General features: G+C 38.3%; 1 protein-coding gene across 1 annotated transcript in view; it reads left to right on the top strand.

The window, feature by feature from the left end:
- The window catches only part of LOC113991089 (phospholipid-transporting ATPase IB), a 178,825-nt gene that overhangs the window by 47,309 nt on the left and 117,693 nt on the right, over positions 1-13,823 (top strand). Inside the window, exons 4-11 of the mRNA XM_027727165.2 lie at positions 568-666; positions 1,521-1,566; positions 4,555-4,595; positions 6,344-6,417; positions 10,168-10,237; positions 11,483-11,610; positions 12,620-12,731; positions 13,223-13,388. Coding sequence (XP_027582966.2) covers positions 568-666; positions 1,521-1,566; positions 4,555-4,595; positions 6,344-6,417; positions 10,168-10,237; positions 11,483-11,610; positions 12,620-12,731; positions 13,223-13,388 — 736 coding nt within the window. The remainder of the gene's footprint in view (positions 1-567; positions 667-1,520; positions 1,567-4,554; positions 4,596-6,343; positions 6,418-10,167; positions 10,238-11,482; positions 11,611-12,619; positions 12,732-13,222; positions 13,389-13,823) is intronic.

A 13,823-nucleotide genomic window follows, 5' to 3' on the forward strand; every position in this document is an offset into this window, starting at 1 on the left:
ATTGAAATAGTAAGGCAATACAAGTTATTTCAGTTATTATTCTTAACTGCAAATAAATTCTTAAACATATTTTAATAGTCATATTAATTAGGTATGTGTTAGGTAATTGAAATTGGAAGACAATTTAGATACTCTTTTTGAAGTAGTTTTTAAAGTCAAGCTCCTTTTTTTTTCTTATGAAGTAAAAATAAGTATTGTCATAAAACATGGAACTATTGACCATAGTGAGAAAAGAATGTGTGAATTCTTGTGAAACTGCTGTTTAGATAGTTCGGGTTATCCCTGCTTCCATGTGAATTGCATCATTTGAATACTTTTCTTGTGAAGAGAAGAGAAATAGAATAAAAGGCAGGTTACAGCAACTGTATCTTGTAACTGTATGGTATCGTTTCTTCAAACCTACTGAGACCTTAAGCTAGTTTGCCCACTGAAATTGGGTGGCAGTCAGGAACAAATCAGAAAGCTCTGTGTTCTCTCTTCTGAGAGCTTTACAGAAAATTCTAATTTACTGGAAATTAATTTTAAATACAAATATAAAATGGGTATCTCTTTTCCCTCTGTTCACAGCAAATTCCAGATGTCTCTCCAACAGGAAGGTATACCACCTTGGTGCCATTGCTATTTATTTTAACAGTTGCTGGCATCAAAGAAATCATAGAAGACTACGTGAGTATGGTTATGGGGAAGGCTGTGCTAATGTTTCAAAAAAAAAGCTATTAAATGCCATAAGGCCATGCATCTCTGTAGTCTTGAGTCATCGCTTAACAGCAGCAAAAGATCCTTTTGACTTCCAAAGCTCTGAACTTGACTAGAATTTCTGTAGCCCACTGAGATAAATATTTTCATTACACATGATGAAAAAGAAAACAGTAGAAATCAGGATGCTAGTTTTTACCTCTTCAAATTTGCTTATTCATGCTTTTATTAGAAAGACGCTGAGTGTGTGATACTGGAGTCCTGACAAATATGTAGCCTTTTTAGATGGTCTGGAAAATGCGGGCAGGGGCGAAGCAAGCAACCTCAGCACAGAGCATCCTGTTTTGGGGAAAATCTGCACTAACATGCTTGGATACCATTTATCAGAAAAAGGTCTTTTTGCTTGCGAAGTACTGATGAATAAAATTATTTAGGTATCAGTCTAAACAACAGCACATAGAATGTGTAGTTCAACTGCTATCTAAATATAGTGCTCCTTATTGTTCCTTTTTTCTTCCAAAAAACTGATTTGAGACATACTTTTTTGCCATTGGAAGTCAGGTTTGAGCCTGACTTCCAACGTGGATACTCTGTTTGAAGTTACATTACACTGTTTTATAAACCACGTAGACTTGGATGATCTGTGTGGCTTAAAAAAAACCCCAACAACAACAAAACAAAACCAAAAGCAAACCAATAACAAAAATATAAAGGCAGAAATGACCCAATGTATAGTCTCTCAGTTTGTCTTGTTTTAGCTCTAATGGTTTTGGAATTTGTAATGAAGTGTAATGAGGTGTAATAAATGTTTTGTTTCCTTGCAGAAAAGGCATAAGGCAGACAGTGCAGTGAATAAAAAGAAAACAATAGGTAAGACTAAACACTCTTTAAATACTTAAAGTGCAAATAGTGAATACTTACTTTTGAACAATTCTGTTGTTTTAACAGTCCTGATGGTGGGAAATGCATGTCTTGTGGACTTGGTAATTACCTGTATTTTAGGATATGTTAGGATTTCACTTTGCAGAATGTTTTAGGCTGATCATTGTCTGACACTTAAGGGTGAGGCATTGGGGGGATTATTAGAATTTATAAGTTCATGTAATGTCAAGGTTGTCCAAAGGTATATAGTTCTCAGGTCCTCTGAGAAAATCAAGCAATTTTCTTCTCTGCCAGACTCCATCCTTCCCTCCCCACCCAAAAAAAAAAAAAGCCAACAACCCCCTGAAACACTACAAGTTGGTGTCAAAAGAATTTTAAGTCATTTTTGTAAGTGCTGCTGTCCATAAAACATAAGAAGTCTGGGAATTTTGTAGCTTTGCTTTCCTGAAGTGTTACTGAAATAAATTTTAACACTGATATCTACTGAATGCCTGTGAGTATCCCTAATGTATTAACTGTCATTGGCACTCTGTACCTGAAGACATCACTTTGATTTTCTTCATCTCCCTTAACCGAAAACCTGTACAGAAAATAGGTAGAGCTTATCAATGGCCACCCTGTGATCAGCCCATGCCATAGGGCAGGTCCATGTTCCCACGTTGGACAGCTTCTCTTCTGTTCCTTTGTGCAGATCTGCAGGGGAAACAGGAACACAGGGATTTGAACTCTGAGTAGAGCCCCTTCCTCCCAAACACATATACCTGAAGTATCAAAAAGATAGAGGAACACATGGGGAAGTGAACAACCTGCTAGCTCTATGCTTCAGATAGTCCTGCAAACATTATTACCTGTTACTCGAAGTGAATTTGGTGCTTGAAAATTTGGGTTGATCATTACGTTTGTATCTTCATCAAAAAGCATTGCTTTACCAGTTCTCCGAGGTAATTTCTCTACAAGAGTCTCTACGAAATGTTTCAAGTGCTGTATACACTTGAAACTTGTTTCAAACACTGTATTTATTAGTCATTGCAAATTGGCAATTAAGTTCGTGTAGCATAACAGGCCTTGTTATAGGTAATAAGAAAGATGGTCCTTTCTAAGGTTAGAGAGCCAGTTGTAATTAATTTGTAGCTAGAGAACACCTGATAACAAACACTTCAAGGAAAGTTTATCACAGTTACTGCGGAGAGACAACCTTAAAGAAAACAAAGTATTCTAATGGAGCTAAGCTGAACTAAGCACTTGAAAAATTACTTTAGTTCAGGTTTTATTTTTTACATTTGAATACTCAAAATAAATTTTCCATCTGATACTTAAAACCATATCCTTGTACTTCTTAAGAGGAAGGCTAAAGAGCTCATCCTTGAAGCGTGTATTATCAGAATGAAAAGCTAATTTACGTTCAGAGTGGGATTAAGATGAATTAAATTTAGGTTCTCTGTGTGCCTTTAGGTTCCTCTTATAGCCGAGTGATGTCTAATCAATGCATTCAGTACAGAGAGCAGTCGAGCTCACTGAAAAGTAGACACCTGCTCTCTGCTTGGCTGTGTCCTGAGCTCCGCTGCCTGTAAAGGCCAATTGCTTATTTCGGCAGCATTTATGTAGGATTTTAATTTATCTTCATGTTTGGTTTTTTAGAGCAGTGGTGTATCTTCAAAAGGCTTTACTGTATTAAATTTACCATGGAAAACATTGGTTTGCTTTGTAGAGTGGCTTCGGTATGTAGGAATTAAATTCGCTTCGGAGCAAACTAAACTGAAAGTTCTGCTCTAGGTGAGCACTGTAAGTTTCCATTAGGAGATGGAGCCTGTTAGGCTCTGAGCCAGTGTTTCATATCTTTGGTGGCTTCATGTGTTTGTATATGGAGACGATGTTGAATCGAACCAGACTAGTTGTAATCAGATGAAGCCCCTGAGCAGCACATTGCATAGATGTAGAGGGCTCAGGAATAACCGTTCTGATGTATTGGTCCTCCCATTGTCAAATAACAGAACTAAGTCATGAGCATTTAATGCTATATGGGGTGCACTTAAATAGTAGACACACACAGGGCTAGCAAACTGTGGCACAAGTCTGATGGGAGATGCTTGCCCTTCAGGAGCTGCACTTGAAATAGCCCTACATGTCTAGGTGTGAGTGACAGCATTAAGTCCTAGATCTGGAACACCAGTACACTGCGTTTTAGTCTTAGAAAGTCTTAGAAGGTTTATATTGAAATTATTTTTGAGTTGGAACAGTCTTTTTAGGTATTTGTCCTTCATTATTTTAACCAGGTACCTTTTGACAATGAATAATTTATCAATTTTATCCTGTAAGTATTCTAGAGCAGACCTGTCCTTTTCTGTCCTTTGGAGTTAAGCACAGTAGAAAGTGCAACATTGCAACCCAAAAATTTCAATGTGAACTTCAACAGCTGGGATTTTCCTTCTGCTGAATTTGGTCATTTGTTTTCAGCAGGGCTTTGAGCCTGCTTGACGTTTAAGATTCAACCTTACATGGGCAATTGGTAATGGTAGTGAAGGTGGATGTGTCAGAGTCAAAATATTATGAATAAAATGCCAGAAATAAGATGAGAAGCGAAAATGCTGTGGTAAGTCATTCACAGATGCTTCCTAATACTTGTTGACAGTGGGCAGTAATGCTCTTTGTTTTAAGGAAGGTCACTTCCCACAAGAAACAATGCTGCCCGTCTGCAGGTTAGTGTGAAATGATACCAAGAAGAAATCAGACCATCAACTGTTGTCTAGCAGGGGATAAAAATTATATAAATATGAAGGGTAGATTCTTCCTTGTTCTTGGATTCATGTGCCTACAGCTGTAGGCAAAAGTATTGTCTCAGCTTCTGAAAAGTACAGTTCTGATCTGTATGTTAGTTCCTGTTCTGGTCAGTGTTTGCTACTGCTGATATAGTTGTTTTGAAATTTGTCTGAATTGTGGCCATTTATTCTATAATATAACTTTAAACTTTCTTTCCAGTTCTAAGAAATGGGATGTGGCAGAACATTATGTGGAAAGAGGTAAATAAAACCTGGGGATGGGAGGTAATAAAAGTAGCTGTTGAAGAATTACTCTTGCCAAAACGAATTCGGAGGCTTAGAATTAATGTGCAGGATGTGAGAGTTCTCTGTCTCTTGGGGTGGGGCTGGTGGGAGGGATCCATTCTGTTGCAGTAGCCAAAATCGCCCTGAGCAAGTCACCTGAGTACCCATCTTTAAAACCTAATACTATGTTACAGTCAAATGCTAATGAACCATTGTGGTTTTGCTTGTGTAGTTAATATGTAAACTGTAAAGAGTATTTTGTTTGTAGTCAACATCTAGAAGAGTAACTTTCACTGCAATACTGGACCTCCCCTGCAAATCTAAAAGAGTCTTACTTTGCTGCCTGTGCTAAAAGGTTCCCAGGTTTTGAGACTAATTAGTAAGCTGCTTGTTCAAATAAGGAACACAAGCTCTGCTGCTACTGAGGCACTTGGGACCCATGTTCTGTGAAGCCCTCTGCAAGGATCTGGTGAGCTTTGTCTCTAGGACTTGGAAGTTGCTGAAATGCCTTAGGATATATTGATCTAATTGTGGCTCTTAATGCCTTTTAAAGGAAAAAATTAGCCCTCTTAGCTAATAGTTGAGGAGAACATGCCCCCTGTTAAAACCTCTGGGAAATGACATCAGTCTCAGGACACCTAAAAGCAATCCTGCTGAAGTGTTAGGCTATAGTAGAAACTAAAGATTGCCAGGGCTTGTGGTGGCTTGTGTTGGTTCCTGTTCATGCAGTTCCATGTCCTATTTTTGTAGAAAAGATGGTAAATTTATCTTAAAGCTAAGTCGGGAATCTGGTTTTTTTTAAATAGCATTGAGCACTTCCTGAATCGACCTGTGACTGTATCTGCATATTGTCCAGGCCTGCATTTATTGTTAGGGAATAACAGTTCTGTGCTAACCACTTTGATCACTTTAATCAGACTTCTGATTTTTTTTTTTTTTGTGCTGAAATTGATAGGAAATTTATTTTCAGTGGGAACAGAGTAAAACTAATGAATCTGCTTGTTCAAACATGCCATCTGTTTCAATTTGTAAAAATTAATGTCTTAGAAGTATTTTAAGCCCATTTCAGACTTGCAGCAGTGCATTGGCACCAAGCAGCCTGATGCTCATCAGGCAAACCTGTTTTACTGTTTTGAGAGTGCTACTTGATTCTTTTTAGAATGAAAGTCCCATGCATGTGACTAATTAAAGGTGGTGTAAAGTGTTGGGCCTTCAGTATTCTAGAGTTCTGAACTCTGCATATGTCTTGTAACTATGTCAGGGAAGAACTGGATTATGTTATATACCTGTAGAGATGATACTACTTGCTAGTGGCTAGTACAAGCAGTGCATCTATGGAGAATTAAAGGAAAATGATAGTGAGGATTGGGTGGGTAAGTAATATAGAGTATGAGTAGAAGAAACTCTTGATATTTGAGGTGAAGTTTAAAGATGGATTTTTTTTTCCCCTAGTGACGACGTTTTCGGTATGTTAAATAAGACTAAAGAAAAACCCTTAAATTTGGATAATGGCAGAATTAAAGAAAAAACTAAGTTTTATTAAATATAAGCCACAGAAGTTAACAATTGCAGTGAAAAGTACTCTGACTTTCAGAAGCACTGTCTCTAGCTGTTCTGTGCATGATGCTGTTCTTCTGACTGGGTGAAAGAAAATAACAAACTAACATTCCAGACAAGCAAACTGTTTGTTTTTCTTTTCCATGCTACTGTACTCCTGACCACAGGTAGCAGTAGGCGATATTGTGAAGGTCACCAATGGGCAACATCTTCCAGCAGACATGATCATTATATCTACCAGGTATCCAGAATGGGTGTGGAAATGATGTGTCTGATGAACTGAGGTGCAGAGGACTTAAGTCTCTGTATTTGTTATTAATAAAACCAGACATCAGATGGCACTAATTCTACTCCACATCTAAAATGAAATTTCAGTAATGTCAAAACACTGCTTTACTAGGCAATGATTCATGTATCATTGTAGATAGGCTCTTCAAAAAGAAGGCTTCTTCAAGACTTCACTTTGTGAATTACAGGTACCTAATACTATGTATTGATGAGTTTGTTGGAAGACTGAAGGTCCTTTACACAAGCTTCATGCAGTCATTGGCTCTATGGCCTTCTGAGAATCCCTCCACTTAATTAAGAAAGCTTAAGTTTCCTTCCAGTTAATTCCACTGAGTGTTCAGCATATTTTCCTTCCCCCTAGGAATGCTTTCTCTTTAAATTATAAATCTAAAAGGCTAGTGTTGTTGGCATCAAATAACAAAATAACTTTTTGACTTGTTTACCCCTTGTCTTGGATACAACGCACATATGGCCAATCTCTGACATGGTAGCAAATAGTAGCCTGTTGAGTCTTGCTTGGTTTAGTTTGAAGTACGAGACAACTTTTCATTCAGATATGCTGACAAATGAAGCTTGGTCTTAGAATATCCTGAATTGGAAGGCACTCACAAGAATCATAGAAATCCAGGTCCTGGGTAGGACACACCAAGAATCACACCATGTGCCTGAGAGCATTGTTCAAATGCTTCTTGAACTCTGGCAGGGCTGGTGCTGTGGCCACTTCCCTGGGAAGCCTGTTCCAGTGTCCAGTCACCCTCTTCAGTGGGTGAAGAATGTTTCTGTAATAGCTAACCTAAATCTTCCCTGACACAGATTCATGCTTTTGCCTTGGGTCCTGTCGTTGGTCACCAGGGAGAAGAGATCAGTGCCTGCCCCTCTGCTTCCTCTTGTGGGGAAGTTGTAGACCACAGTGAGGTCTCCCTTCAATCTTTTCCTCTCCAGGCTGAGCAAGCTAAGTGTCCTCAGCTGCTCCTCATACAGCTTCCCCTCAAGACCCTTCACCATCTTTGTTGCCCTCCTTTGAACACTCTCTAATATCTTTATATCTTTCTTATCTTGTGGCGTCCTAAACTGCACGCAGGATTTGAGGTGTGGCTTCACCGGTGCAGAGCAGAGCTGGACAATCACCTCCTTTTTTACTGGCTGGTGATGCTTTGCCTGATGCCCCCCCTCCCCCCCACCAGGCACAGTTGCCAGGGCACTGCTGACTCATGGTTAACTTGTTATTGACCAGGACTCCGGGGTCCCTTTCCATGGCACTGCTTGCCAGTGTCTCATTCCCCAGTCTGTACATACATCCAGGGTTGCTCTGTCCCAGGAGTAGAATCTGGCACTTACCATAGTTAAACTTCATATGGTTGGTGGTTGCCTAGGCCCCTAATTTGTCTAGGTCTCTTAGTTCCTAAAAGCATTTGAGCGGTACTTGGCTTCTGATCTAGATTCTGTATTGTGTAGAACAACTTCAAGCCAAATCAAGACCATAGTCTGCTTAGACAGATGAAGTTTAAACATAAGACAATATCACACAATATTGTGATGGTAATAGCAGACAGTAGCACAGTGCCTGTTCTTAAACATGTTTCTAATAGGTGAACCTTATTACACCTTGCTGTTCTCCATAATTTTCTCCTGTCTGTGTGCTTTTCAGCAGTGACTGTAGGTCGCTCTAGTCTGTAGGTTACAGTTCTCTTACCTAACCTAACTTTTAAAGGAACTTGTTTTTCAAACTTCTCTATTTTCTGCTCCATTCTTCTTGTCTATACTGTTTCTGAGAGGTTTCATTTTTTTCAAAGCTATATGTAGAAGCTCAGTCTTCTTAAATTGTCACATGATGAAGGATAGAGACATCTTCATTCCATGGTACACAGTATTGTATTTTTTTAAAACAAACACCAAACTTCAAATAAGCAGTTGTCAACCTTAATATGCAGTGAAGCTAAACTTTGACATCAGTAGTTTTCTATTTCAGCAATGAGGAATATTCTACTTAAGAACTTCTCTAATATGTTACACTAAAAAACCCCTCTGATATATTTCTTGTGTGTGTCAGCTTTTTGTTCTACATTAGTCTACTGTTCAGTTCTGCTAACCTGCTGTCATTAATAACCACATAATAATTAGAGAATTTAACCCAAGGCATGTTAATTTGGGAGAAGCTTTGCTTGATACAAATAGCAATTTCTATGGCAATGCTGCTTTACAATTGGTATTATTCTCATGATTCCTTTAAATGACGGTACTAAGTGTCCTCAGTTCACCAGAAAGCTCTGCATGCTCTGAAGGATTTGAATCTTATGCTTGTGTGTTGATCTTCTGTGTCTGAGCTGATTGTCAGAGGTGAAACAAACAACTGTTTTTTATCTTGGCTCTTTTTCCACATAGGAAAAAAAGGTGACATCAAATGAATTTTATGTAAAGAATAAATTTACATGAAGGAAAAAACCATTTGAATCCAAATGCAACTTTGTATGGAAACAATTCCACATTTCTGTAGAAGTGAGAGGAACTGTATTGCAGAAGGTCTACCTCCTGACCTAAGCACGTCAGTTGTAGTAGATAAGGTGTTTGGCAGAGGCAAAATTGGAATCAAGCTGGACTTCATCAGTGTCTTTCTTGGGTTCAGATTCAGGTTACCCATATAGGAGGAGACAAAGAACAGACTCTTTTTAAAAAGAAAAATATGGAGAGAATAATCTAGTTTCTTACTGTGTTACAAATGTACCTATCCATTTCTTAATTATTTTTGTCCTAAGGAGCCTTTATTACTGACTCTTCTGCTGATTGAGTACTTTTGCTGTTAAAACAGTTTGTTACTTTGGAAGAAAACTAGTAATGTATCAAGAATATGGGAAGTGATATGCTGAAGAAGCACTTGTTTGAATCCATATGGGAAACTGATATTCCTTAGCAACCTGAGAAGACAACTGGCAGAAAAATAGTTTTGGTGGTTCCATACAAAATTTTTAAATCTTGAGCGGTATGTCAAGTAAAGAACTGGTAGAAGTACCCTTCCTTATCAGAGGTGCTACTCATGCAGAGCCCCTTCATGTTAGATGTAGATAAGAGCTTAACTAGTGGAAAATTCAGCTCTTTGAGGAATATTTGTACTGCTATCACTAAGGGCAGAAACATCTTTGGAAGATGCAGATCATAGCCCTCAATCTTAATCTCAATGAACCTTTTTCTGATGCTCAAAAAAAAGCTGTTTTAGCACTGACTTCAGATGAACCTCCACAAGCCCCTCAACTTTAAGGTGACCTTGCAGACATGGTCTTTTGTGTGTTCAACTCACAGACAGAATTCAATAGCAGAGAGCATTACTCTCTTCATTCCAATATATCCCTTTTATATTCCATACACGTGGTATTTTGTCTATGGTTCTTGCAATCTGAAACAATTTTATGGATTGCAATTCAAAATAATCCACTTCAGGCATCTAAGTTTATTATGACTTGTTAAATTCTTATTAACCCTCTGATTTAGACTTGTCTTTCTCTGTACTTTGGTGTATTACCCTGTTCCTATCCAAAGACATCTCTGTTAAATATGTACTTTCAACTGACTCTTTCATGGTTGGATACCACCAATATGGTTTTCTGTCTTCTGCAGTGTATTGGAAAAGTCTCTTGTGAACTGTATTAGTACAAAAGCAGTATACAAAAAGTACTGAGTTTTAATATTGAAAATTTCATGCTCCTTCCAGCGAACCACAAGCCATGTGCTATATTGAAACAGCTAACCTCGATGGGGAGACGAATCTTAAAATACGACAGGTAAAACAAATTGAATTTTATATTTGATTTTTTTTCATTTAGGTATTTAATATTAGCTACAAAGCAGCATCTACCTTAACTGATGACAATACCAGTACGTTTGTTTTTTTTTTTAAAAAGGGATCTCTTTTCAGGTGGCTGTAAGCTGCCTTTTCAACAGATACAAACCCAAGCAACAGTGCATCATATACAAGTGTACAGAAACTAATCTGGAGCAAGTATTTTAAGCCCTCAAAGACAAACAGACCTCTGTTATGTTTTGCCAAAGGTCCAGTAAGTGGGATTTAAGTCCTGTACATAAAAAAGAATATCAGCAGTGCTTGTGATGAGAGGTGCAGTTTCTTCTGTCACAAGTGCCGTTCTAGGAGCATTATGCAGAGGCAGAAGCTGAGAAGGACCTTTTATATGTTTTAAGTTAATTTATCTCTTTGCAGTAAGTAGTGGAATGTATTTGGATCTTTTTAATTTGATTATAATCAACACTGTTGATTATAATCTTTAGAAATAGTTAAGAATCTTCTTTTTTTCATTAAAAAAATTAGATTCAGATTTTGAAACACAGATTATTTGTTTTTAAAAATCTGTATATTTGCTATCTCTTTTCTGCATTTGTAGAAATGTGATTTACCGTTGCAGTTCTGCCTAAAAAGTCAGGTCTTGAGTTTCTGTAAGATCTTACTTGCTTCAGGACGCATGATTAAAATACAAAAATATGGCCTTGCTCTGGCTTGCAGTGCTGCAGTCAAATTCTGGCAAAAGAAACATGAAATGGATCCCTCTGTTCATAGGTGAAAAGCAGTGGAGCACTGTACATGTACTCTGAGATGGAGTACCAATACATTAGATTACACTTGCATGGCAGGTGAATCATTAACCTTGAGCAGGAATGGAGCATAATGGCTGCAGTGACCCAAGAGACTACACTTAGCAATGACTATATTTAGCAGCAATAACACATTAGTGGAGCTATACTTTGAGAGAAAAGCCAGGTCTGTTTATACTGCTTCTCGTCTACCTCCTTGATATGGTTTGAAGTTGCTTGTGTGCAACTTTGTGCTTTGTGGATGGAACTTTTTTCTTGGTTAAAGAGATCATGTAGGTAAATATAACTATCTTGTATAGAGAGTTTAAGTCGATCTTGTTAGCAGGTTCGTATGTGTCCGTAATAAATCTTCCTTGCACCATTTTCCTAAGTTGCCTTCTAATAACAATTTTTGACGATCTCTTTTGATTTGGTCTTTGCAGGGCTTGTCTCAAACTGCTAGTCTCCAGTCCAGGGAAGAATTGATGAAAGTATCTGGGAGGATAGAATGTGAAGGACCCAACCGTCATCTTTATGACTTCACTGGAAACTTGCGCTTAGATGGCCAAAGGTATTAACTTGACAACAAAGCCAAAGTCACTTGGTTTGGAAAAATGTTTGCTGTGTTCTTTTAGTCTGTTACAGTGAGCACATGCATGTTTTTGCTCTGGAAGAGTCATAGTTAATAATAGTTAATCAGAGCATCTGCCAGTATAAGATAACATAATTCTGTCTTTGTATGGAGCCTTCTGGTTGTTATGGAAGTCTTGGTTTCTTTGTAATTATGGTGAATTTTTTTTAAAAAAAGGTACATGTAAAGAGAAGGAGTCAGGGAAATGGTAGGGTTTTTTAGGGCTGTCTTGTTACACAAGATACACAGAGGAAATAGAAACCTGTCCCTTCCAGCTAGAGCCAAAGGCTGCACCGAGGTCAGGTCTATAGAGAAAAATGATCCCAGAATCTGGAGGCTTTATCAGTGTGACTTTCATTTGTTGCAGCTGTTGAAAGAAAAGTACTTAGTACTTGAATTCACAGATTTTGAAAGGTCGGTAGGAACATACAGGTTTCATTTGGCTGTACCTCTTTACCTTCACAAAACCTGTATTCTTTGGGCAACTCAGCTGTGTAGTGACAGATGGAAGAATAGCAGATCATCATTTGCATCTGACTTGAAAATCATGTGGGTAATACAGTTTTTCCCAAATGGTTGTGTATTGGTGTATGTGATACAGTGTGCTTGGAGTAGATAGTCTCTTTGCAAGTGTGATGCTTCTCTGTCCTTGATGTGAGAAAGAAAGTAGTAGCCAAGGTCAAGTGCAAGACAGGCTTATGTCTGCGACGTAAGTTCTCAAGTTTTGGGTAATTAGAACAGCTCCCTTGTATCAGCTTTGCCCTACTGTGCTTTAGCAGGAAGTAGAGAGGTTTCAGTGCTTTCTTCAGTTGTGCGGACAATCTTAGGTCATTATATTACTTTCTCCTCTTTTTTCCGCTCCCCCCCTCTCACTGAGGTGTAAGTCTGAAAGTAGAATTACTGTCCTTAGTGTTACCAAGAATTGAAAGATATACTTCTTGCTTTGCAGCCCAGTTCCTGTTGGGCCAGACCAAATCTTGCTGAGGGGTGCACAACTGAGAAACACTCAATGGGTCTTGGGTATTGTTGTGTATACAGGACATGATACAAAACTCATGCAGGTAAAGTTTTTAAGGAGATTTAAATATAAGCTGGTCATCTTTCCTGTATTCTCCTTGTTATTGGTTGGATTTTATGAAATACTTTGACTCATTATAGCTGTTAAAGACCTGGAGGCCTTGAGGAATACAAAGGTACTGTTGTATTTGAGTTTGCATGTGCATGTATGTAAACACTGAAGTATTTGAAAGCAGTTGAATATGTAAGAACTAACTTTCATCTTGATTTATCTGGTAGCTGGATGACATTTAAAACTGAAATTTAACAGCTGAGGACATAGTAAAGACCGTGAAGTTGATTAGGTTAATACTACTATTGCCCTAATGGCAGGGAGAGACCAGCAATATGTATGTGTTGCTCACTGCTGCTGACCAACAGTAGATGGACAGGAAGTGCTTTAATGACTCTGAAAATAAAGACTGAGTTTGCCTCTGCAATTTTATCTTGTATAAGCCATTGCCAGGCTCTTTTTTCTTTTTCTGCTGCTGTTTAGAATTCAACCAAAGCACCTCTGAAGAGATCAAACGTGGAGAAAGTGACCAACATGCAGATCCTGGTTTTGTTCTGTATTCTTCTGGTAATGGCCCTTGTGAGTTCTGTAGGTGCCTTATTATGGAACAGAACACATGGCGAAGTCGTCTGGTACCTTGGCTCCAACAGTGAGTATGCAGGCATTGAGCCAGGGATGTATCAGACTGTAGGGCCAGCCAGGCTCTTAGCTTCATTAAATGAATGCATAAAATAAGAAATAGAAAAAGAAGAAACAAAACCTCTTTGCTAGCTTTTTGCTGACCTTTTTTTTTTTTTTTTTTTTTTTTTGAGAATGGGCTGGTGTAAGTGAACTTGCCAGTGAGGCTTCTGTTAATAAAACCTTCTAAAGGTTAGGTAAATATCACTGGGCTCTACCACCCAGGGAACAGGGCAAAAACAGAAGAGGGGCAAGAATTATTACTGGATATCTGGTGTTTCCATTCTTTCATCTCTGTGGAGATACCATACACAAATCGACCATACCCATATTATCATACCCAAATTTATTCTCAGAGGAGGTCACATACTGCTGCCTTACATGTGTCTGACTGCATGATAGACAG

The sequence above is a fragment of the Pipra filicauda genome, unplaced genomic scaffold (genome assembly GCF_003945595.2).
Source record: "Pipra filicauda isolate LSUMZ 115617 unplaced genomic scaffold, ASM394559v2 scaffold50_size3627746_pilon, whole genome shotgun sequence".
Lineage (NCBI taxonomy): Eukaryota > Metazoa > Chordata > Aves > Passeriformes > Pipridae > Pipra > Pipra filicauda.